The sequence below is a fragment of the Carettochelys insculpta genome, chromosome 10, assembly GCF_033958435.1.
Source record: "Carettochelys insculpta isolate YL-2023 chromosome 10, ASM3395843v1, whole genome shotgun sequence".
Taxonomy (NCBI): domain Eukaryota; kingdom Metazoa; phylum Chordata; order Testudines; family Carettochelyidae; genus Carettochelys; species Carettochelys insculpta.
Genome location: NC_134146.1, coordinates 4,074,086 through 4,095,649, shown reverse-complemented (window position 1 = coordinate 4,095,649; position 21,564 = coordinate 4,074,086). Strand labels below are relative to the sequence as shown.

Here is a 21,564-nt window from a genome sequence, read left to right as displayed (position 1 = left end):
TCCACCACCAGCCGGTACCCATCACCACTAGGCTTCCTTATTCCCCACCCGGGAGACAGAAACCTTGACTCTGGTATTAACTCTATTTTTTGTTCTGACAACAATTTCTTTAATCAAGTTCTTATATGCCCTTTCCCTTCCTCTGGGGTAGGAATTAGTTTGAACTTCCATGGACTCCCGTTAACTACTTTTGGACTATGCACTGAAGCACTTTCTAATTTTACTGGTAAGGCCTGCCATATTAATGTCTTCAGGCCCAGTCGTCGAATCTCATTTACCCCTAGTAAATTTTCATGCCCTATAATAGCTTTAACCTTATAAAATTTATTACCCCTTTTAACCTTAACCATAGCCATTTCTGCGGCTTTTACTTCGTGCAGTCCCTGGACCCATAATTTTTTTTCCTAATTTAGTGTGTGGGACAGATGGCTTAATTACTGAAACCTGTGCACCCGTGTCTAACAAAAATCTGATTACTTCCCCTTCTATATGTATTTTAGTGTAGGGCCTTGTGTCTCGATTAAGCTCGGTTACTTCAGATACGGCCCTGTCTGAAGCAACCCCTAATCGTTTTTTGCCTTGTCGTCTGCCCCATTCTTCCCCTTCTCACTGTCTCCGTAAGGGACAAAACCCTTCGATTTTGCCAAGGTGAATTGCTCCTCCGGACTCAATTTTCTCAGTTCACTTCTTGTAAGATTGCTGTTATTCAGCAAGAACCCAAATACTGCCCTTTCAAGGGGGGAAAACTTTTGCTCTCCCTCTCCTTGCTTTCGGTTCTGCCTGCTCTCGCTTGCTGCTAGGACTTTTGTTTCCCCTACGCTTGTTGGAAACTTGAGTTTGCCTGTGACCGTAAACAAAGTACCCAAAGGACGTCCGACTACTGTCTGCAGCCACATGAGATCTCCTGCTGTAACCCCTGCTGCCTCACCAGCCCCTTCAACAGCTACTGCACTAACGGGTACTTGAGACGGGTCTGCCAAAAACAAATAAGGACGGGGATTGTTAGCCTGAGCTGCTGTTAGTCCTAAGGGGTGTTGGCGAGCTTGCCACATGATAAATGACATGCCAGCAATGGTATTTATCAGCTCCTCCTCAGTCCTAATTGATCCCAACGGTATGTTAAACATTTGTAACGTGCCTTCTGTCATCAAGGAGACGACAGCTGGGATAGTGACGGGCCATTGGGTGTTATCCTCTATCTCCCGGCTATTTGCAACACCCCCTGACCATCGAGAGTTTCGCACTAAATATCTAGCCTCTTCTTTATCTACTAGATCTGATCCAAACTGTAATACTAACCGACCTAACCACTGAGGCAACGGTTCACCGGGTTTTCTGCTAGTGCTGTCTAATAACTCTTTCCGTTCCCCCAGGGTACGGGTCCGTAACACAATCTTAGTAGTTGTTCCCCCGGTTTGATCATGCTCTGTTCGTGTGACTGCTATAGGAAATGCTTGTACTACTCCTGTCCCTTCAGCCATAGTCTGCTCACGTTCCCCTTTTCCTATGCTACTCGGTCCTTCCCCCTTTTCCTTCAGCTGCCTGAGATCTGGATACAACGTCGGGGCTGAGGGGACCGCTGACTCAATCACCTCTGGGGGATATGGGGGGGGTGGCTCTCTCAGAGGAGCTGACTCCCTGAGCTGGGTGCCCCCCTTCTCTACTTCCCCTAGTCCTCCTGGTTTTTTCTCCAGAGCAGATGTCTTTTCCTGTTCCCTGACCAACGACCTAGCCAATCCTTCTGACGTGTCTAGGGTGCATAACAACTTAACAAATTTCTCTGCCACGATTTTTAACAATCGTCTTGGGTCATGATCATCTGCTTTTACTTTATGAGCTATTCGCGCTTCCCAGCACTCCTCAGCTGTCTCTACCAGCAACCTATGTGCTTGTCCCCCGTCTTCCAAGGCATATTTCGGAAACCACGGGTTCTTTTCTTTTGTAGCTCTCTCTACACATCCTAAAAACACTTTATAAGCATGCATCTGATTCTGCTTGGGATCCAGCGGTTTCTGTATCCCTTCCAACTGCAACTGCTTCTTTTCCTCCCTGGGATAAAACCTCGACCCTGGGTGTTTTCTTAAGACACAAGCCAGTCCCTCAGCTGACACTCTCATAGTATACTTTCTGTCATCCCCCTTATCAAACAGACATACATCAAGTCCCTCTTGTCCTCCCTGCACGGTTTCCAATTGATGGAACTGAGCATGATAAAATAACTCCTCAGGCTTTGACTCCCTCCCTGTTGACTCCCACGGGCATCCACGTCCCAAGGGATAAGACCCTTGACCTCCTGTCAGTGACGCCATGACGATATGCCGACCTACTCCGGGTCCCGTGGGTGCACGTGGGGTGTGATACAGCGGGGGCAGTCGGGTGGCCCAGGACCAACCACCCCACCTTTATAGCAGCCTGATATAGTGTAGCAGCAATATGTGATTCAGTGTATCCACTTTAAAACCTAGGTTTCCACAGTATTATGAGTACCAGAAACAATAACACTCCGATTGTGAACACCACAATGCCCTGTGGCTGTTCTAAGTCCCAATAATTCTCTATACAGACCCAGCTAGACCAGCTAGTGGTATTTACCAATAGTGATTTATTCATTTATTTGTAACTACAATTACTTAACACTTGTTATATATATATATATATATATATATATAGATAGTTATTTATTTGGCATAAGCTAAATACTAGGTTACATATAACTATATATAATTACATGTGACTTACCAATAACATCCAATGCTCCCACATCTCACCAATAACTATGTTACAGCGGCCCTTCAAGTCAGAGATACGGCTTGGTTGGGACCTTTCGTGGTGGTGACGTCCGGGTGATCAGGCCGGGGTCTGCTGTCTGGACTGGAAGTTGCTAGCCTCCGCCTGGTGTCCAGGAGCCCACACCCTTATTCCTGCTAAATCACCTTTTATACTGTTTCTTACTTGGGGGTTCGATACCTGGCCAATTAAAGCGTTTGTTACCTAATTTGGGCTTTCTATCCTCCTGGCCTGTCAGAACATGTTACAAGATTTCCTCTGTCCTTGGTCTTTTTCTGAACCTCCCCTGGGACCCTCTGATGTTGTACAACCAAGATGTTCTCTTTGGGGGGGCTTCCAGCTACTAGCCCCAGCTGTTCTCTTTGGGGGCTTACTATCTGCTTGTCAGGATGTTCTCTTTGGGGACTCTCCAACTACTTGTCAACTTTCTGATTTCTTTCTCCTGGCCTGACTTCAGACCTTCCCGCTGCTGTATGATAGCATTCCAAGATGGAGTGTATGGTCATTCTGCCTTGCGAGTGAGGCCCGGCCACCAGGTGCTCGTGCTCCCACAGTGATAAGGGAAAATAAAAAAATTATGGGCTTATTTGTTTTCCAAACCAGCATTTGTGATCGAGTTCAACCCATGTCCTTTCAAACTCGCATGCTGTCGATTGGCATCTTGCTTTTTAGTCCACTTCAGTTCTGATGTAATTTTAGCATATTGTTCGCGAGCTTACATAAGAACAGCCACCCTGGGTCATACCAAAGGTCCATCTAGCCCAGTGTCCTGTGTTATAACAGTGGCCAATGCCAGGTGCCCCCAAGGGACTGAACAGAACAAATAATCATCAAGTGATCCCTCCCCTGTCACCCAGTCCCAGCTTCTGGCAAACAGAGGCCGGGGACACTTCAGAGCATGGTTTTGCACCCCTGCCCTACCTGGCTGATAAGCACCGAGGGACCTATCCTTCATGAACTTGTCTGATTCTTTTTTTGAACCTCTTATAGCCTCAACATGCTCCAGCAATGAGTTCCAGAGGTTGACTGTGTTGTGCGAAGCAGTACTTCCTTTTATGTGTGTTTAAACCTGCTGTCAATTAATTCCGTTTGCCAGCCCCTAGTTCTTGTGTTATGGAAGGAGTAAATAACGCGTCCTTACGTACTTTCACCGTAGCAGTTGTATTTCCATGGACCACTGCCTTGCATTAATCTCTCCTCAGATGGAAGCTGTTCCATGCTTTTAATCACTCTTGTTGTCCTATTCTAATTCCAGCACGTCTTTTTTGAGATAGGGTGACCACTTCTGCATGCAGCATTCAGGATGTGGCCATCTCAGGTGTGAGAAGAACAATCACAGAGGCCCCCTTTGGGCTGTCACCTGGAGTGCTGATCCATACCACTGAGCCCCCCCATCTATCCTCTGGGGCTCCCCCAGACCTGTGCTCCTGGGCCAGAAGCTCTGGTTTCCTCCAGCCAGGGCACAGAGTTAGTGTAACAGCTCCCCCAGCAAAGCAATACAGATGTTGAACCAACTCAGCTCTAGGGTCATTGACAGTACCTGGGAACATAACTCCCAACAGGGACCAAAACCCCAGAAAAATCTCTCTTGCTCTGTGTAAAAGTTTTACACAGTGAGAGATTATCTTTACCAGTGAGAGAGAGAGATGCACAGTGGTTGCTCCCCCAGCCCCCCCCTCACCCCGAGGTAACCATTATTTACATAGGGCTTGATTATAAACATAAGACTTTTATACTTAAGACAAACAGTGATTTAAGAGGTTGAAAGTGAAAACAGATCAAAGTAAGTTACAAAGCCAAAATAAACAAAACATGCCAATTAAAGCTATTGTCTTAAGAGAAACTGTTCTAAAGTATGTTCCTCTCTCAACTCCAATGTCCCGTCAGTCCGACTGTATGGAGCAGTAACTTGGAGAACAACAAAGAGGGCTGTCAAATCCAGGCGTTTATCAATAACCGCCTCCATAAAATCCTCCAGATGCACTGGCCATACACTGTCAACAGCCAAGACCTGTGGCAACTGACTCACCAACTTCCTGCCAAAGACGAAATCATGAAGAGAAGATGGTGATGGATTGGACAAACCCTTAGAAAACCAACCACCAGCATCACAAGGCAAGTCTTACGTTGGAATCCATGAGGAAAAAGGAAAAGAGGGTGCCCAAGAAACACCTGGCAAAGAGACCTGGAGTTAGACACTAAAAAGATGGGCTAAACCTGGTCAGAACTGGAAAAAAATCACCCAAGATGGGATGCTGGTGAATCGTCGTCAGTGGCCTATGTGCCAACATGTAGGAGTGAAAGAGGCTTCGTCCTTATCGTAGGTAAAATTCTTCAAGACAGAGTTGATCTTTTTCTCCGGCCTGCGTGTATAGCTTTTAGATTTTTTTTTTTTTTGACTTTTTATTTTCAGGGTTCTTCATGTGTATTCTCTTTTAAAGTGGAGAGGGCAGACAAAAGACTGATTGCTTTCCATTCCATAAAGACTTTCCTCAGGGCGGGAATCGTCTTTTTCCATGGGTGTAAAAACAGTAGATTCGAGATGGATTCCAGCATCTGGTGGCATGATCACCTGTCTTTTTGGGACCAACTGCAGTTTGGACATACAGAAAAAACAAGCCCATTTATGGATCATTGTCTTGAGCACCAGGCCATTAAGTTTCCTTAAGTACCACTAATGGCTCTCCTGAGAAGACTTAGATTAATAAAATTGGTTTACACTTCATATTTCTAACTTCACATACATGCACAAAAATAGAATCTACACATTCAGCAGATTGGAACTATAAAAATGTTACATGATGCATTTTGTATAAAGCACCTCCAAGTAATACATATTCATAAGCCAGTTTTATAAAACATGTGGGGGTGGGGTGTCTGTGACTCAGTGGAGCAGTATATTTGCTCAGATTCATACTGCGTAGCATTTGGGAATCCCGGCTTTCAAGTGACCTTTAAATGGTACAAACTCTTTTGAGAATTAGTTTGGAATTAATGCAGCGAAGCTATGGGAGTAAAGGCTTTCCCTTTTCATGGGGCTTTGAGAGCTTGTGTGCTAATTCAGACTGTTCTGCCCTGAAAAAGGTGTTCTGTGCTTGGCCGAAAGGGTGATTTTTTTCCCCTGTAGAGTACAAATTGTTGCATATTGGGCTTTCAGGCAAAGTTTTAAAGCCAGGTTGGTTAGAAAGTCAGTTATTCTCTTAGTTCAGGAAACTACTTAAATCTGTCCGCTCAGTGGGTTGGTGTTTCTTTGGAAGCCACAGCTGATGAGTAAAAAACCAGTGGGAGGAGTCAGAACATTCCCCGATTGTCTTGATACCTGATTGGCTGCTCCTGCTTCTCTCGAGTTATACTAAGCTACGTCCGTTCATCTGATCGACTAAATGTCTTGTTCTTTGAATTTTAGTAATATAAAGAAATTGCCATATCAGTAACAAATTTCTTTGAATTTTAGAGCTAACCCTGAATCCACCGGAAGGAATAGTAGCAGGTAAGGAGCTATCCAGAACTAATGTGATGTAGCTGTGTCACTGATTGTTCTTTGTAAAACAAAATGATGTATCTTTTTTTAATAGGGCCCATGAATGAAGAAAACTTCTTCGAATGGGAAGCCTTAATCATGTGAGTTGATACTTTTTTGGAGCTAAACTTCATCTTCTGTTTAACTTTTGGGCTAGCTTATTCAAAATAGAGAGCATTCATACAGAAAATCTTAATTTAATCTTGTGTATACTTGTGTGAAAGAGAATTCCATCCATGCCTTTTGCTTGTCTGTTTTCTGCGGGGGAAGGTGAGAACCTGTCAGCCATCAAACAATGACCTGGTTTTACAAACAGAGCACACCTGTATAGCAGTTGTCTTATGCTGATGGTCGTATTGTTGAAAGAATAATAAAAGTTTGTGATGCCGGCCCAGCGCAGTCGTATGCCGTGTGTAACAGTATACCCAAGGGTCACTGCCGGGACCACCTCTACTTAAAAGATAATACAAATAACCTGGAAAACAGAGTGAGCTGCTTGATTTGCAGACCAGAAACAGGTAACTAAATTCAATAAAAAGGGGTCAGATTTCTCACAGTATAGGCAGGAGAAAAGAGAGGGGTGACCATTGGGACCTCTGTTTCCCTTTGATCTCCAGAATTAATTTTCTCTTTACTCTTTCCTGCACTTGACTCATAAGCTCTGGCATGCTCCACGTTTACGGCTATGGAGCACACGGGATCCAGAGGCGCTGTCTGTCGACCAGATAGCTGCTTCTTGCCCCCACCAGGCAGAGCCTATGGGACAGATTCAGCACGCAAGACTCAGGGCTGCACACCCTCTGCCCTGCCCTGGGCCTGATGCTGGGGAGGGGCACCCTGAGCCTCGGGGTCTGGATCCAGAGCACAGGCTGGGAGTTCCCCACCCCTGCTGTTAAAGTAACACGGAGAAGGCGAATGTGGAAGTACAAACTTGAGTGGCTGCTTTACGGTTCTGTGAAGCCATTTGCACGTATCTGTCCTAAGTGCTCTGTGCTAGGGGCCATCTTTCTAACGCCCCGAAATGGATGACGCAGACCTGAGTGCTCATCTTTGATGTTACTGGGACACCTGAATGTGGCTGGATTAATAGATGTCTGCAGGGTGGATCTTCAGAGGAGGAGTCATAAATTGTTCCGAAGTATCAAAGGGGCTGGCTGAGTAATCAAAAAACTGGCTGAGACCTGAACTCGCTGTGGGGTCCGAGATTTTGTTCAAGTGCAGTCTCTTAATATTCAGGTTTCAGGGCCTTTTGGTGTTCTGCCTTAGGAACTTTTAAAGCTTATCCTTGTGCTAAAGAAAGAGCTCAGCCCACCAAAGTGGTTCAGAAACACTCAGCATTACAAACTGTGTTAGCTGAACGGTTGCTTCTTAAAATATAAACAATACACATTCAAGCTAATTTTTGAAAAAATCTGTCTTGAAAAGTAACTAGACCTGTGTTTAGATCTAGGACTTTTGTGTGGAGACGGGCTTCTTGAGTATGGAATTCCTTTGTATTACCATCCGATGGGTTTTGGTGATTTCCCACCCGCCCCAGCTTTTACAGCTACCGAAGAAGCTATTTCCAAGTGTGCATAAACCGTGGGTTATAGCATGAACTGTTCTCTCATCAGCTGGTCTCACCCTGCTGTTTCGGAAGGCACCTGGGTGGTGGTTTTCACTCCATAATTTTGCTCCTCTCACTGTAAATAGCATCTTACTGATGAAGTGCAGAGTTTCTTGTGCTCATTTGTAATCAGTGTATATCTTCCACCCGTGGCCCATAAACCACCACCTCCACCACCACCAACAAAAAGTTTCCATGGATGATGATCAAAATGTACACAAAGTCTCTTTTCTTACTTGGCCAACATGAGAAGCTAGAATTTGACATGTGGTGACAATTTGTGGTTAATGGTTATAGAGCTTTAACCGTTGGACTCCGAGCATTTGCTGTCATTAAATAACTGCTTGACCATGTAATTTCCATCAACTGTGACAATATAAACTGATAAAAATGTTCAAAAGTAAGCCTATTAGCGGTCAAATTTTACACACACATGCATGCACGCAATCAGTTTGCCGTCTTTTTACCCTGGAAATCACTGCCTCCCAAACTGATGTTCACAGCAGCAATCTCGTGTGCTTGGATCAGAAAGGGAGCCATAGCAAAGCCATGACTCCTCAGACACTGTGAGCAGCTGCTCAGTCCCACTGCCTGTGATCTCTAGCAGAGATCAGCTGCACTGGTTAAGCCTTCTAATTTATCCTTATGTCTTTTAAGGGGTGGTGTGAAGCCATGTGGTCTCATCTGGCTGGGCTTAGAACGGCTCGTGGTCAGCAGTAATGCTCTCTGGCACGTTTTATGAGGTGTTTTAACAGCAGGCACTGGTTGTGCTGAGCGGAAGATGATCTGTGGAGTCTGAGTAGGACTGTGGTTGTAATACCTTGTTCCTAGAGCTCTGCTTTCCTGGGTTATATTGATGGTGCAGGGGGAAAAATACCCTGTTAACAGGGATTGAAAATGTTCATTTCCCTCTTCAAAAAAACACAATTACAAAACACTGTGGGAAAACAGGAGTAATTCACCCACACCTCTGCACGCAAACTAACGGCTGTCCCACTGCCAGGCAGCCGTTCCTGAGTGGAGTAATTAACCCCTGTGCTCTCCCACCATCCTGGCTGCCTCACAACCAAGGTTCGGGCAGGGTCGCAGCCCAGCGGTAGCTCTGGGGCGCTCAAGGACAGTTGTCTCAGAAGCAGGGGCAGTGGTCCCCTCTGCATCCTTTGACTCAAAGGACCTGAAGGTGCTACGAGCATTCCCCTGGCACAGGAGAAGCAGATGGCCCAGCTTCACAGTGGTGGTCCCCAGCAGAACAGTAGTGGTGGTGATGACTCTTCCTCCTCTGCTCTGAAGGCCCACACCTTTGGGGTGCGACAGGTCCCAGCCTATCCTCTTTCCTCCGCTGGGTGAGAGCCAGACGCCCTACGCTGTGGCAGTGGCACTCGGCAATACATCTCACACGTGACGCTAACCGGTCAGAAGGTCTCCGTTCAGCGAGCTGTTGGCTGAAGAGCAGCTGATGCAAACGGAGTCCAGGTGAGAGCAAAGAGACGCCCGTCGCAAAGAGGGAAGCATCGCGTAGAGCTGACCACAGCCACCGTTTAGGTTCCTGAAGCGTCGCCGATCAAGGCGTTCAGGCCTAAAACTCTCACTCTGCTGTCATATTTCATCATAGAAGATGCCACCTTGGTTTCCCTTTGACCTCGATCCCGACAGCCCGGAGTGACCAACGCAAAAATAACTGGCATATTTAACAGTGCTCCTAAAAATGAGCGAGCTGTAGCCGAGCTGAGCAGAGACACCCCAAGGTTCCCTGCTGCTTCTAGGAGGCCATGCCAAGCACCAGAAACCCCACGCGCTTCCAGGGGTTCAATACAGAAATGTATTTAAACTGTACCCAGAGCAAGTGCCGGCGGCTCGAGGACTTTGTTGCTGAGGCACGGGACAGAATTACCCAGACTAAATGTGCGGCCGGCAGACACGGCCGATATCATCTTTTACAACTTCCTGCTGGTTCTTCTGAGGCGGAGACACCGTTCCTGTGTTGGTGCTGGATTGCCCTTTCCTTACCTTTCAAAGTGGCTGGGGAGGAGAGGGAGGGAACAGCTGCCTTTGCAGCTTTGTCACAGGGTGGCTGGCCCCAGTGAAGTAAGCACCTCCAGCTCCTCAGCGCCAAAGCAGGTCTTCCTGCTTGGCACGAAAGCCCCAGGGGGCTGCAAAGAAGCACGGGTTGGTTCCTGGGAGAAGGCTGAAGACAGGAGAGCGAGAAGGGGTTTGGCTGGCTGGTGTCCCCAAGCCCAAAAGCCAGGGCTAGGGCTGGAGGCCAGGGAGTGGCCTGCTCTCTCTGAGCCAGAGAGCTGGAGCTGAGGGCTGAGCGGGCTGAAGGCCGGGGAGCTTACCGCTCCCCTCTCCAGCCCCAGAGAGCTGGAGCTGAGGGTCTGAGCGGGCTGAAGGCCGGGGAGCTTACCGCTCCCCTCTCCAGCCCCAGAGAGCTGGACCTAGGGGAACTGAGAGGCACTGAAGGCCAGGGAGGGGTTCCCACTGGGAAGCAGGGGAGTGCACTCCAGGTAGAGGGGCTGGGCTGGCTGCCGTGGGATGAAGACAGGAGAAGACTGTACCTGACAGCCAGGGTCTGACGGGAGCTGCAGGAGCAATGTGGTGCATGTACTATTTGGACTGTGCGGGGGTGACTCTGGACTAGGGTTGTGCATTATGTGCCCAGCTTCTATAATAAATCACCCCAGCAGGACCATCCGCACTGGCAGACGGGTGGATTCTAAATGGGGAAACTGAGGCAGGCACTTCTGTCATGCTGCCACCTGGCAAAGCAGGGTGCGTGTGTCGCAGAGCACGCACTGGAAAGCTGGGATGCGTGCCACGCTTCCTGCCGTAGCATCTTATCTCTCAACTGGCGATGAGTCCTGACGTGGCTGTAGTTGCTTCTGACGGCTCGACTCTGCGTCGCTCAATTAGATGAGTCCCCACCTAATCCCTGTCTTACAAAGCGCTCTCTGAGCTGCTAGACTGGGCGTCCCAGTGCGAGCTGCACAATAGTATCTTCAAAGGAGTGAAACCTCCACGCCTGCCGGCTGCTTCCCCTTGACGTGCAGACACCCACAGCTGGGAATGTGCCTTGGAGACAGATTGCTTAATTAGCAGGGCGTGGGGCTATAATTGAACAGAGTGCTGGGACCTTCCTAGTAATTTAACGCGCAAGCTTTTGATAGTCCCTTGCGTCCCAGCTCCCGGTTTGGTTTGAAGTTTGTGCCAGACAGGGGCGGGACAGGACGCTAAGAGCAGGTTAACTGTTGGCACGATTTAGAAGAGCTCAGGGAACTGTAACGGAAATCTGAGCTTTCTGACTGGCCGAGGGTTTGGGTGACTAGTGGTGAGAGTCACAGCACGGGGAAGCTGCTGTGGCTAGGTGGGAAAAGACATCTGTTGATCATGGAAGGGACGTCAGGTGGTCAACACGTCCAGTCCCCTGCCCAAAGTAAGACCAACCCAACTAAATCAACCCTGTCAATCCAGTCTTGAAACCCCCTCGGGATGGGATGGAGATTCCTTCCCGTTTCTCGGTAACGCATTCCAGTGCGCTCTTAGTGCAATAGTTTTTCCTAATATGCAACCCAGAGCTCCTGCGCTGCAGCTTCAGAGCATTGTTCCTGGTTCTGCCATCTGTCACCACTGAGAACAGCCTCTCTGGAAATCCCTTTCACGTAGTTGGAGGCTACTGTCAAATCCCCCCTCGCTCTTGTGCATCCTAAAGAGGCTCCAATCCCTCAGCCGCTCCTCATGAGTCATGTGCTTCAGCCCTCTCAAATAATTTTTGTTGCCTCCCACCTTTCTGTACTGGGGGGCCTAGAACTGGACGCAGTAATTCAGATGTGGCCTCCCGACTGCTGAATAGAAGGGAATCACCACTGCCCTGGATCTGCTGGCAGCGCTCCTACAGCTGCACCTCGGTATGTCATTAGCCTTCTTGGCTACAAGGCCACGCTATTGGCTCATCTGGCTTCTCGGCCCCTGTAACCGCCGGGTCCTGTTCTGCTGAACTGCTGCTTAGCCAGTCGATCCGCAGCCGGCAGCAGAGCTTGGGACTCTTCTGTCCCATCGCAAGTGGAAGCCTCTGCACTTGTCGTATCCGATCTGTTTTGATGCCTGGTTGTTGCAAGGTGCAGCGGTTCCTGGTGACTGGATGAGGCTTGGCAGGGGAAGGAGGAAGGAGAACTGCTGCTTCGGATGGCTTGTCTCTTGTTTCCACCAGCTTCTACCAGGTTGCTGTTCCATTGTGCCCTTTATCCGACTGGGCCCGCCAGGCACGGGCGAGAGAGGTGCTCAGGGATGCTGGCAGGACTGGAGCTGCCAGCAGCAGAGGAGTGCTGCTGCGGGGAGGGAATAAGGAAGCTGCCGGGCACACTAGTGGGGGATGGTGGCCATGTCCAGAGCAGCAGTAGGGGAAAGAGGAACAGAAAACAACCTTGGCTGGGTGTTGGCATGGGACAGTACCTGGCAGTCGTTGGTCTGCCGTTTGTGAGTTACGTCCAATTCGTGTGCTGCATAATGGAAAGCACAAACTTCACCCTCCCTCTTCTCAGTCTAGCTCCTGACAGGTGCAGGCATCCCCTGAAACGAAGGTCTCGGTTCTCGGTTTTTCTAGAGGAATCAAATGCCAGCAGGCCTGTGCTTGTAAATGTCCTACCAGAGGACACGCATGGGTGGTTGTCAGAGAGGAGGGCTCAGGGAACAAACCTCAGTTCCCGGATTGCACTTGGCCCTCGGAGGCTGTGTGAGTAACATTGGAAACTTAAGGGGAAGTAACTCACCTGTGCTACTGAAATCTGTTTTCCTGTGTGTCACGTGAGGCAGTGATGGTGACGAAAAGGCCCTGTCTTGGGTCCAGCCCCCTCACAACTTTGGTACAGGAAACTCGGAACAGCAGTGCCTGCGGGGAGTTCCCAGAGCTCCGCCTTTCTCCTGACGTGTCACCTTGAGAACAAGTATCAGACTGGCAAAGAGCAAGCGTGGACGAGATCTCCATTGCTAGCCGCAGTTTTAAATGGGGATATTGGTGGTAACGCTCGCCGCACCGGGACAGGTGAAGTCTGTCCTTCAAGTAGACGATAGCCTGCGTTGCACGAACCGGGTCCCGCCCGCTATGAAGAACAACTTGCTGCTACTGTTGGGCCATCTTCTGAAGCACTTCCCTATTTGTCTTGTGGTTGCTGCTAGCGGCCGTTCAGGTTCTGCGCTCGGTGTTAGAAATGCACAGCGAGAGGAGACTGCCCCAAAATGCTGCCAGCCTTTTACAAATCTTTTTGTTAGGCTCAACTGCTAGGAGCTCTTCTGTCTCCTGGGTAGGATGTGAATCTCACTGGAAGCCCAGGTGTGTGCATCGTATTTGTCTGAACATGTTGGCTCTGGTGGTAGCGATACTGATAGGGCGGTATGCTTCTCCTTGGGATTTCTCTCAGTGTTCATAACGTCCAGGTTAAATTGCATTTTTCCGATGCCTTTTGCAGAGAGAGGCATTTATACTGCGTCAGGTATCTAATTAGTTTTGTTTGTTTCTAGGGGCCCAGAGGACACCTGTTTTGAGTATGGCGTGTTCCCTGCTATCCTGAGCTTCCCTCTTGATTATCCTTTGAGTCCTCCAAAGATGAGGTTCACGTGTGAGATGTTTCATCCGAACAGTAAGTGTGATTCAAAAGGGTTTTAAAAAGACTTTTTGAAATATCTAATATTTGAAAGGGACGACTCTTGGAGCTGCACAGCGGCCGTTCCCCAAAGGCTCTTTTCTCTCATTTAGCCCCAGAGCTGGAGAAACGTCTCGGAGGAGAAGCCGTGTTCGTCTAGGTCCGTAGAAACAATGAGGAGTCCTGTAGCACCTTTAGAGACCAATGGGTTTATGAGGGTATCTAAAAGCCACTGTATCTGGTGGGAGCACTCTGCATCCCTGGACAGTTTCATGTCTCTCTGGGAGCCCCTTTTCCCTACACTAACGCGCTCTAGAGAGGAGGAATATCCCGAAGAGAAGGAAAAGTGGCATCTGCTGGAAAGGATGGATGTGGTTCCTGATGGGACCTTGGTGTGAGGCTCGGAGTCTTGGATGTGAACTTGAGCAGAGGGTTTTTTAAGTCTTTTCTAACTGTTCGAATCAGCACCCAAGTGTTTTCATGGGACTTCTCTCTGCAGGCAGAGGGGTGAAAACGTTCTTCTCGATAACACAGGGGGCACCTCTCAAATCCGAGACGCGCTCGGCCGGAGACATCCATGGACCGGGGATGTTCCGGGACCAGAGAGTTCTGGGGCTGCCCACGGCAGCGCGGGGCTGGGGGCCAGATCCAGAGTCCTCTGCCTGCCCCCTGGCAGCGTGGGGCCAGGGCCAGAGTCCCTGGAGAATGTGAGGCTGGAGCAGCGGCAGCCCCCGAGAGCATGGGGCTGTCTGGAGACAGAAGCTGTGGACCTCCCCTGGTCCAGCACATTGTCTTGTCAGGACCTGACGGGCCCCAAACCATGCCAGGCCCAGGGAGGTTTATCCTGGACTAGCCCGTGTGGTTTAGAAGAGAACCTTCTTGTGCTTCTCCAGCGCTCTGTTCTCACTTACTGAACAGGCCTGTCGCACAGCGCTTCTGGATACTGACTTATTTAGTGATTAAAGCAACGCAGCAAACGCGCAAACCTTTTATTATGACTCGAATGATGTGCCTGGACCTGTCCCCGCTTCATTAACGTCTGACGGCACTAGAGGGGAAACCAATCACGCCTGCCCTGCATGTTCCCCGCCAGCAGGCAAGCTCTGCAATGTCAGCATCTGTACGTTCTGGATCAGACTTCACTACCGGTTTCATCCATACTTCGTGTTGAGCTCCTGATCTACTGTGCCCTTCCTGCAGGTGTACTCTTCCATCAGCTGGCGAGGCAGTTTGTTCCACCCAGCTCCCATTACCCTCAGCTCTGCCTGATTGTCACCTCCCAGTTGACTTCCATGCAGACGCACCCTTACTGTAAGGAGAGCTTGGCTGGGACAGAAGTTCTCAAGAAGTCTGGGTGACTTAGCTCTGCATCACCCATTCTCTGGAGAGGGTTACAGTTTTCTACACTGCTTTGTAAATCCAGCAAGTCAATGCAGCAGTGTCCAGCAGAGAGTGGAGTTCTTGGGGTGTCACAGCATCTTGTGTCCAATTGCGGGTGGTGGGCGAGGAGGGAAAGTGTCATGGTTTGTGGTGAATTCTGCTCTTAATCTGGTCAGGAAGGCGTGTGCTCCTGAAACCTGTGGATGAGAGTAGTTTGGACCGGGTGGTGAGAACTGGCTGTAGAGAAACTAGAAATGTGGGCAGAAATTAACAAAGTGTTCGCTTTGGAAATCCACTGGTGCGGGTCCTTTGGAGGCCCAGTAATCCATATTGCAGCGTCACTGCGAGAGACACGCTTGGGCAGGAGAGATGCCGAGAAAGGTTTGGCGCTGATCTGCTGCCTGCTTTCACTGGAGCACATCTGTGACCTGGGCCAGAATGACGGTAAGTCTAGAGTCTTCCTAATTCAGGGAATCTAACAGAACGCCCGTCCCTTGTCCGGAAGGAAAGCGTCCCCTTGGGCTCAGGAGTAGCCAGGGCTGTGCACCTCTGCACATAGATCTTCGCAGGGCTGAGGAGCACACAGGGACAAGTGCATCATTTACAAAAGGCTTTTCCCCTCCTTCCTCCACAGTTTACCCAGATGGGCGAGTTTGCATCTCCATTCTGCATGCTCCGGGGGACGACCCCATGGGCTACGAGAGCAGTGCTGAGCGGTGGAGCCCTGTGCAGAGCGTGGAGAAGATCCTCTTGTCGGTGGTTAGCATGTTAGCAGGTAAGAAGGCCTAGGGCCTTTCGGGAGCTGCTCGGCCGAGGTGGCGTTTCTGGAGCATGGGTGATGTCTCCAGTTGATGTTTGTCTTTTTTGGGCGTCAGTGGTCTGAGTCCCTTGTTCTGCCACAACAGTCTCCTACTGCTTTTTTAACGTACCCAAAAAAATAGCGGGACTACAGCAGGAGATTGGTGGATCCAGATTTACAGGCCACCTCACGCTGCTTCTCTCCCACCTTGGACGCCTCTGAGGCCCTGTTGGTGCCCTCTGCTATTGTTCATTTAATCAGGACTCAGCTGTTAGTCCTCACTCTGAGGTCACTAATTGGTCAGGGTTTGAGGAACCTCCCTGCAAGCCCTGTAGCTAATGCATTAATATTTAACCCAGCTGCTTGTCCTGGGAAGCCTTGGCTAGCTGATCACTGCAGAAATGTGCTCCTTCCGTAGCTGGTACTGAACGGTGATAATATAACGTGGGTGCTTAAATGCTGCTATGACGGAGGCTGCCTAAGAACCTAGAGAGGTGTTCTGGCTGTATACGCTCAGGGGAGAAACCCTTCAGGTGTCCGTGCTCACAGCATGGCTGCCGGGATCTAAAACCCAAGGCTTTAGGAGCAGGAGACCTGAGTGAACAGGAGGCAGGACACCAAGATTGGCCCCAAGCTAAACACTGAACAGCCTAAGGCCCAGCACAGTGATGTGGGGGGCCTTGAAAGGCTTGGGTGACGCCCCCCTCTTAGCCAGACCGTCCAGTGCTCCAATGGCTGCCTGGACTTTTCCGTCCTCGTGACTTTGTCTGTCACTCCCTCCGAAAGGCAACCCTTTGAATAGCCTTTGCGTAGCAGAGATTCTGAAAGTTGCTTTCCTGGGCTGCAGCTGCTGGCAGGGTCCAGCTGTGTGCTCTGGAATTGTGCCTACCAAAGGCTGGAAACTGAGGGCAGACGGTGCTTAGTGGAGCCTCCGTGATCCTACGGTGTGATTGTCCAGGGGGTGGCAAGGGAGGACTAGAAGGGTCATGGGCTTGGAAGAACCTTGGTCTGGAGACGGGTGATCGCTCAGTGTTTTGAACTGCTCAGATCCTCCATAGTTGGGTTGAATTGCGCCCGAAGTTCGTGTGTGATCACAAGAGACTGTATGAAGTTTATCGCCATCTTATATTGCAATGGCCCCAGTTCCTCATGACCGAGCCATGAAAGAAAACTGCACAGATGGAAGAGGAGGGCGCTGGGAGCCAGGACTCCTGGGTTCTGTTCGTGCTCCCCCTTTCAACACTGTTAGTCGCTGATCTTGCCCTAGGCTCTGGACCTCAGCTTCGCTGACTCTAAAATGAGTTGCCTGCCTCCCAGTGGCTTACGTTCGGTTTGCAGAGTTGTGAGTGTCTTGGCTGAAGGTTGCTCCTGAAGTGAAGGATGAGTGTGTTTCTGTTGCCGCGGGTCCCCCGTCTGCAGATGACCGCACTGTGGGGCTGGAGAGAGAGAGGCCCCCTCCCTCCAAAAAAACACTGGCTTGAAACTCTTCCCTGTTTTGTGAGATACCTGTAACAAGGGGTGGGATGGGCAGTGTGTGTGTGAAGCAGGTTTCCCTCTCCAAGAGTGCTCTACAGTTCCCCTAGGGCAGACGGTGTCTCAGGCCCATGGGAGAAGGGCTATGCAGAGGCAGCCCCTGAAGGACCAAACGCCTTGCTGAGTGACCTGCTGTGATGGAGTGTGGGGGGTGCATGTGTGAGTCAGGATGGATGTCCGAGGCAAGCAGCAGCTCCCAGTGGCTAAGGATGACCCTGGGGCTACAACTGGCAGGTAACACCTCTGCCTGAACAAAGAGCAGGGAGGAGCTGAGAGGGGTTTTGAATCGGGGGTGGCAGTGAGAGGCTAGGAAAAGGGAGAGCTGGAAGGCAGCCAGCCTGAGGAGGGGGAAGCTACACCCCAGAGGGGCACCCCTCGGGGTCTTCCCCCCAGGACAGGTTGGAAGGACTGTCTCTGGCTGCTGTGCTGTTGCTTCTGTGAGAAACTGGACATCTGTTGCCTAATAAACCTTCTGTTGTACCTGCTGAGTGAGAGTCACTCCTGCCAGCGGACGGGGTGCAGTGCAGGGGGACCCCTGAACCCCATCACACCTGCATCCCCCTTGTGTCTTTCTCATTTCAGAACCAAACGACGAAAGCGGAGCCAACGTTGATGCCTCCAAAATGTGGCGGGAGGACAGAGAACAGTTCAACAAGATCGCCAAGCAGATTGTGCAGAAGTCTCTCGGGCTTTAGAAGCAGAAAGGAGAACAAAGCTGCAGTGTTCTGTATTTCTCGCCAGTTGACAGAGCGCAGGGCTTATGTGCTGGTACCAAAAAGGCAGATTTTGCAAAATCATTGGCCCGTTTGTTCCTTTCATATTTCTTTTTATTATTTCCCACCCCTTAAAAAGCTTCTGGCTTGCAGCGTGTAGGAAGGGAGTATTTTATTAGAACTGAAAGCCAGACTCAGTCCTATTGCACAGGCTGGTGAATGCTACCTCATTCTGTTGGACTGAAAATTTGGAGACTCTACAAAGCAGGAATTTAAGCCCGGCACAGTCTTTTATAATTTGCTGCAACCCACCCCCAGTCTCACCAGGAGAATGCACGAGTGATTGTGCATTGCAGAGCAGTGGACTTGGTCGTCTTCTCCCCAAAGTCCATGGTTTAGAGTAAAGGCAGCTCACTGAAGTATTCGTCTGCAACGTGCTCGGCATATCCACGTTTGCATGTATTCGTGTTTCGGCTAGTCGGCTGCTCAACTTGTTCTGGAGAAAAGGCATTGTAGGTAACCCGCTTCAACAATCGGCTTTGCACTTTGGAGTAAGGTCACACCCAAAAGTGCGTGTAGAAAATGAGTCCTCCTTACTCTTGTGATGTGACTGGGAAGTTGGAAGCAGTGGTGATGGTCAGCACCGGAATAAACGGCTCAGTGAAAGACGTGCTCAAACAAGAATGATTTCAGGTTGTCCTGATGTAGGTCGTGATTTCAAGGTTTTTAGGTATCTCTGGAATTTGAGTGCCAGTTCCATCAATGGCTGGTGGTGTTGGACCCAGCAACCTAGAATAGCCCAATACTGGTGTATCATGCTGTCAGTCAAAAGCTAGCCTTTGAATCTGCTTTGCAAAGAAGAGATGCTGTGACTGCTCTAATTCCCCCTTAAGTTGTAACGCACCTTCCAGTTTGAATCAGAGATCAGAGAGAGAGGACTGGCAATCCCGTGTTTCCTTAAATGTTTTGGTCAGCTGTCTCGATAGGTACCTGCATGCTGAAACGCTAGGCTGGGTCATCTGTGCTCTGGAAACTGTGGGAAAATGAGCTCAGCTAGTTCTGCTGGGAAAGAAAATCTTTTCCAAAGTATTGCGAGAGGATCTGCTCTCCCAATACTCGATAGAGCGGAGCTCCAACTTGAACGCTAGTCACAACAGCCCTGGTCACCCGCTGCGCGAGTGGGGAATGTGTGGGTTTGACAGGATTAGCAGGAATCGCTATTTCAGGATACTATCTGCTCTCGTGTACTTGAGTCAGTCCTAGCGGAGATCTGCCTCACTCATGCCATCCTCTAGAGGCTGGAAGTGTGCCCACTTAGAACATTTTTTTTTTTTACTGACCCCCTGTGGGGTGCCGCAGGACTGTGATGCCTTTAGACCCTATTCCTTGCAGTGCTCAGACCAAAGCTGGTAGGGGGCACCTTGCAACTCAACTTCTTGTCTAGGTCTGGATCTTCCCTAAGCCTTTCAAGCAAATACGCTGCAAGCAATAACCTACGCCTCTGTTGGGTGTGGAATCAAATCTCTGAGTTCAGTTGAGCGTGTCTCTTTTTGAAGCTAGAGAACCAAGCGATCAAATTATAGGAATAATTCTGTTCCATGGGGAGAGCTTTGCTGAGGTGAAATCGATGTATGTTGCGCTCATTTCCGTATTTGGGGGCTTGCAGTTCCTGCTGCAATACGCACTTTTTACTGCGCGTCATCTTTATCCATCACCAGGGGTACCCTGGGCTGGGGTGAATTGCTGGCTTTACTTCCGTTACAGGGAGCCGTTCCTCCAGGTCCGACAAGAGACAGGTGGGGAAAGGGGAGAAGCAAGAAAATGATGGAGTAGTACTGTACCCAGCTAGTGTTTGCGAGCGTACGCCAAGATGTAGCTTTTGTATGTGGAGTGAAGACATGTTAGGCACTAGGTAGATGGGGCATAGCTTGTGGAATGCCATAGACACGTTAGGAAATGACTTCCCTCCGGAGGCATGCGGTGGCATGCCGGTTCCCAGGGGGTGTGATGGCAGCATTAGTCTTCTTTTAAAAGCAAAATATTTTTATTCATGCGTGTTCAAAGAGTCGTTGTCCTTGTTTTATGGTGGAACGTAATCTGTGTATTGAAAATAAAGTGATATTCTCTCCTTTCACAACAGTCTGAGAACGTATTTCTCCTGGGTTGTTGCTTTCCGTAGCTGAGAAGCTAGAAGCTCAGGGAGTCCAGCTTTGACTTGGGCCCCGGGTGGGAAGGGATATAGTCCGTGGGTGTGAAGTGCTGGAGGAGGTCTCGGTGTAGAAGGGTACAGCTTACTCAGGGAGGAGGTATTGCCTTTTATATTAAAAATGTGCACACCTGGACTGAGGTGGAGATGGATGCAGGAGACAAAGATGTTGAGAGTCTCTGGGTTAAGTTAAAAGGGATAAGAAACAAGGGTGATGTCATAATAGGGGTTTACTACAGACCACCTAGCCAGGTAGAAGAGGTGGCTGAGGCTTTTTCTAAACAATAAAATCACCCAAAACACGGGATTTGATGGTGATGGGGGACTTCAGCTATCCTGACGTACGCTGGGAAACTAACACAACAAGGCACAGGCGATCCAGAAAGTTCTTGAGCAGCACGAATGATGATTTTTTCTTTCAGAAGGCGCAAAGAGCGAGGGGGAAGCAGTTATAGATTTGATTTTAACAAATGAGGAGGAATTTGTTGAGAATTTGAAAATGGAAGGTTGCTAGGGAGAGAGTGACCATGAAATCGTAGAGTTTGTGATTCTAAGAAACAGTGAAAGGGAGAACAGCAAAACAGGGACAGTGGATTCCAGGAAAGCAAATTTTGGTAAACCCAGAGAGCTGGTAGATAAGGTCCCATGGGAAGCAAGGCAGAGAAAAAACAACTGAGGAGAGTGGGCAGTTTTTCAAAGCAACATTATTAAGGGCCCAAAAGCAAGCAATCCCGCTGCGTAGGAAAGATAGGAAGTATGATAAGAGGGCCTTGGCTTAGCCAGGAGATCTTGCAGAATTTCCAGATCAAAAAGGAGTCATGTGAAAAGTGGCAATTAGGAGAAATTACAAAGGAGGAATATAAGCAAACAATACACGTATGCAGCAGCAAGATTAGAAAGGCCAAGGCACAAAACAAGCTTAAACTAGCTAGAGACGTAAAGGCTATGTCTACACTTGCCCCATACCTCGAAGGGGGCCTGGTAATCAGGCTGATGGGAGATTACTGATGAAGTGCTGCCGTGAATATGCAGCGCTACGTTAGGCTAATTCTCTCCCGCAGCAACTTCGACGTGCTGGCATGCTGTGTAGCTGCGGGCACTTCATTTGTGATCTCCCATCAGCCTGATTGCCACGCCCACGTCGAGGTATGGGTCAAGTGTAGAGCTAGCCAAAGAGTAATGAGAAGTCATTTCAAGAAAGATGTGGAAAAATTGGAGAAGGTGCAGAGAAGAGCAACAAGATTGATGGAAGGTCTGGAGAACATGAGCTCTGAGGGAAGACTGAAAGAACTGGGCTGGTTTAGTTTAGAAAAGAGAAGACTGAGAGGGGACATGGTAGCGGTTTACAAGTACCCAAGAGGGTTACAAGGAGGAGGGAGAAAAATTG

The 21,564-nt window shown here is 49.3% G+C and overlaps 1 protein-coding gene across 2 annotated transcripts in view; it reads left to right on the top strand.

Annotated features, from left to right (window-relative positions):
* Positions 1–20,108, top strand: part of UBE2G2 (ubiquitin conjugating enzyme E2 G2) — a 33,771-nt gene extending 13,663 nt beyond the window's left edge. The window contains exons 2-7 of one of the 2 annotated variants that reach the window (XM_075004479.1): positions 4,675–4,902; positions 6,242–6,277; positions 6,363–6,408; positions 13,425–13,543; positions 15,561–15,701; positions 17,841–20,108. In XM_075004479.1, the coding sequence (XP_074860580.1) occupies positions 6,368–6,408; positions 13,425–13,543; positions 15,561–15,701; positions 17,841–17,953 (414 nt within the window). In that variant the 5' untranslated portion in view covers positions 4,675–4,902; positions 6,242–6,277; positions 6,363–6,367 and the 3' untranslated portion in view covers positions 17,954–20,108. The remainder of the gene's footprint in view (positions 1–4,674; positions 4,903–6,241; positions 6,278–6,362; positions 6,409–13,424; positions 13,544–15,560; positions 15,702–17,840) is intronic. The other variant, XM_075004478.1, reaches the window with a different exon arrangement.
* Positions 20,109–21,564: the final 1,456 nt, after the last annotated feature.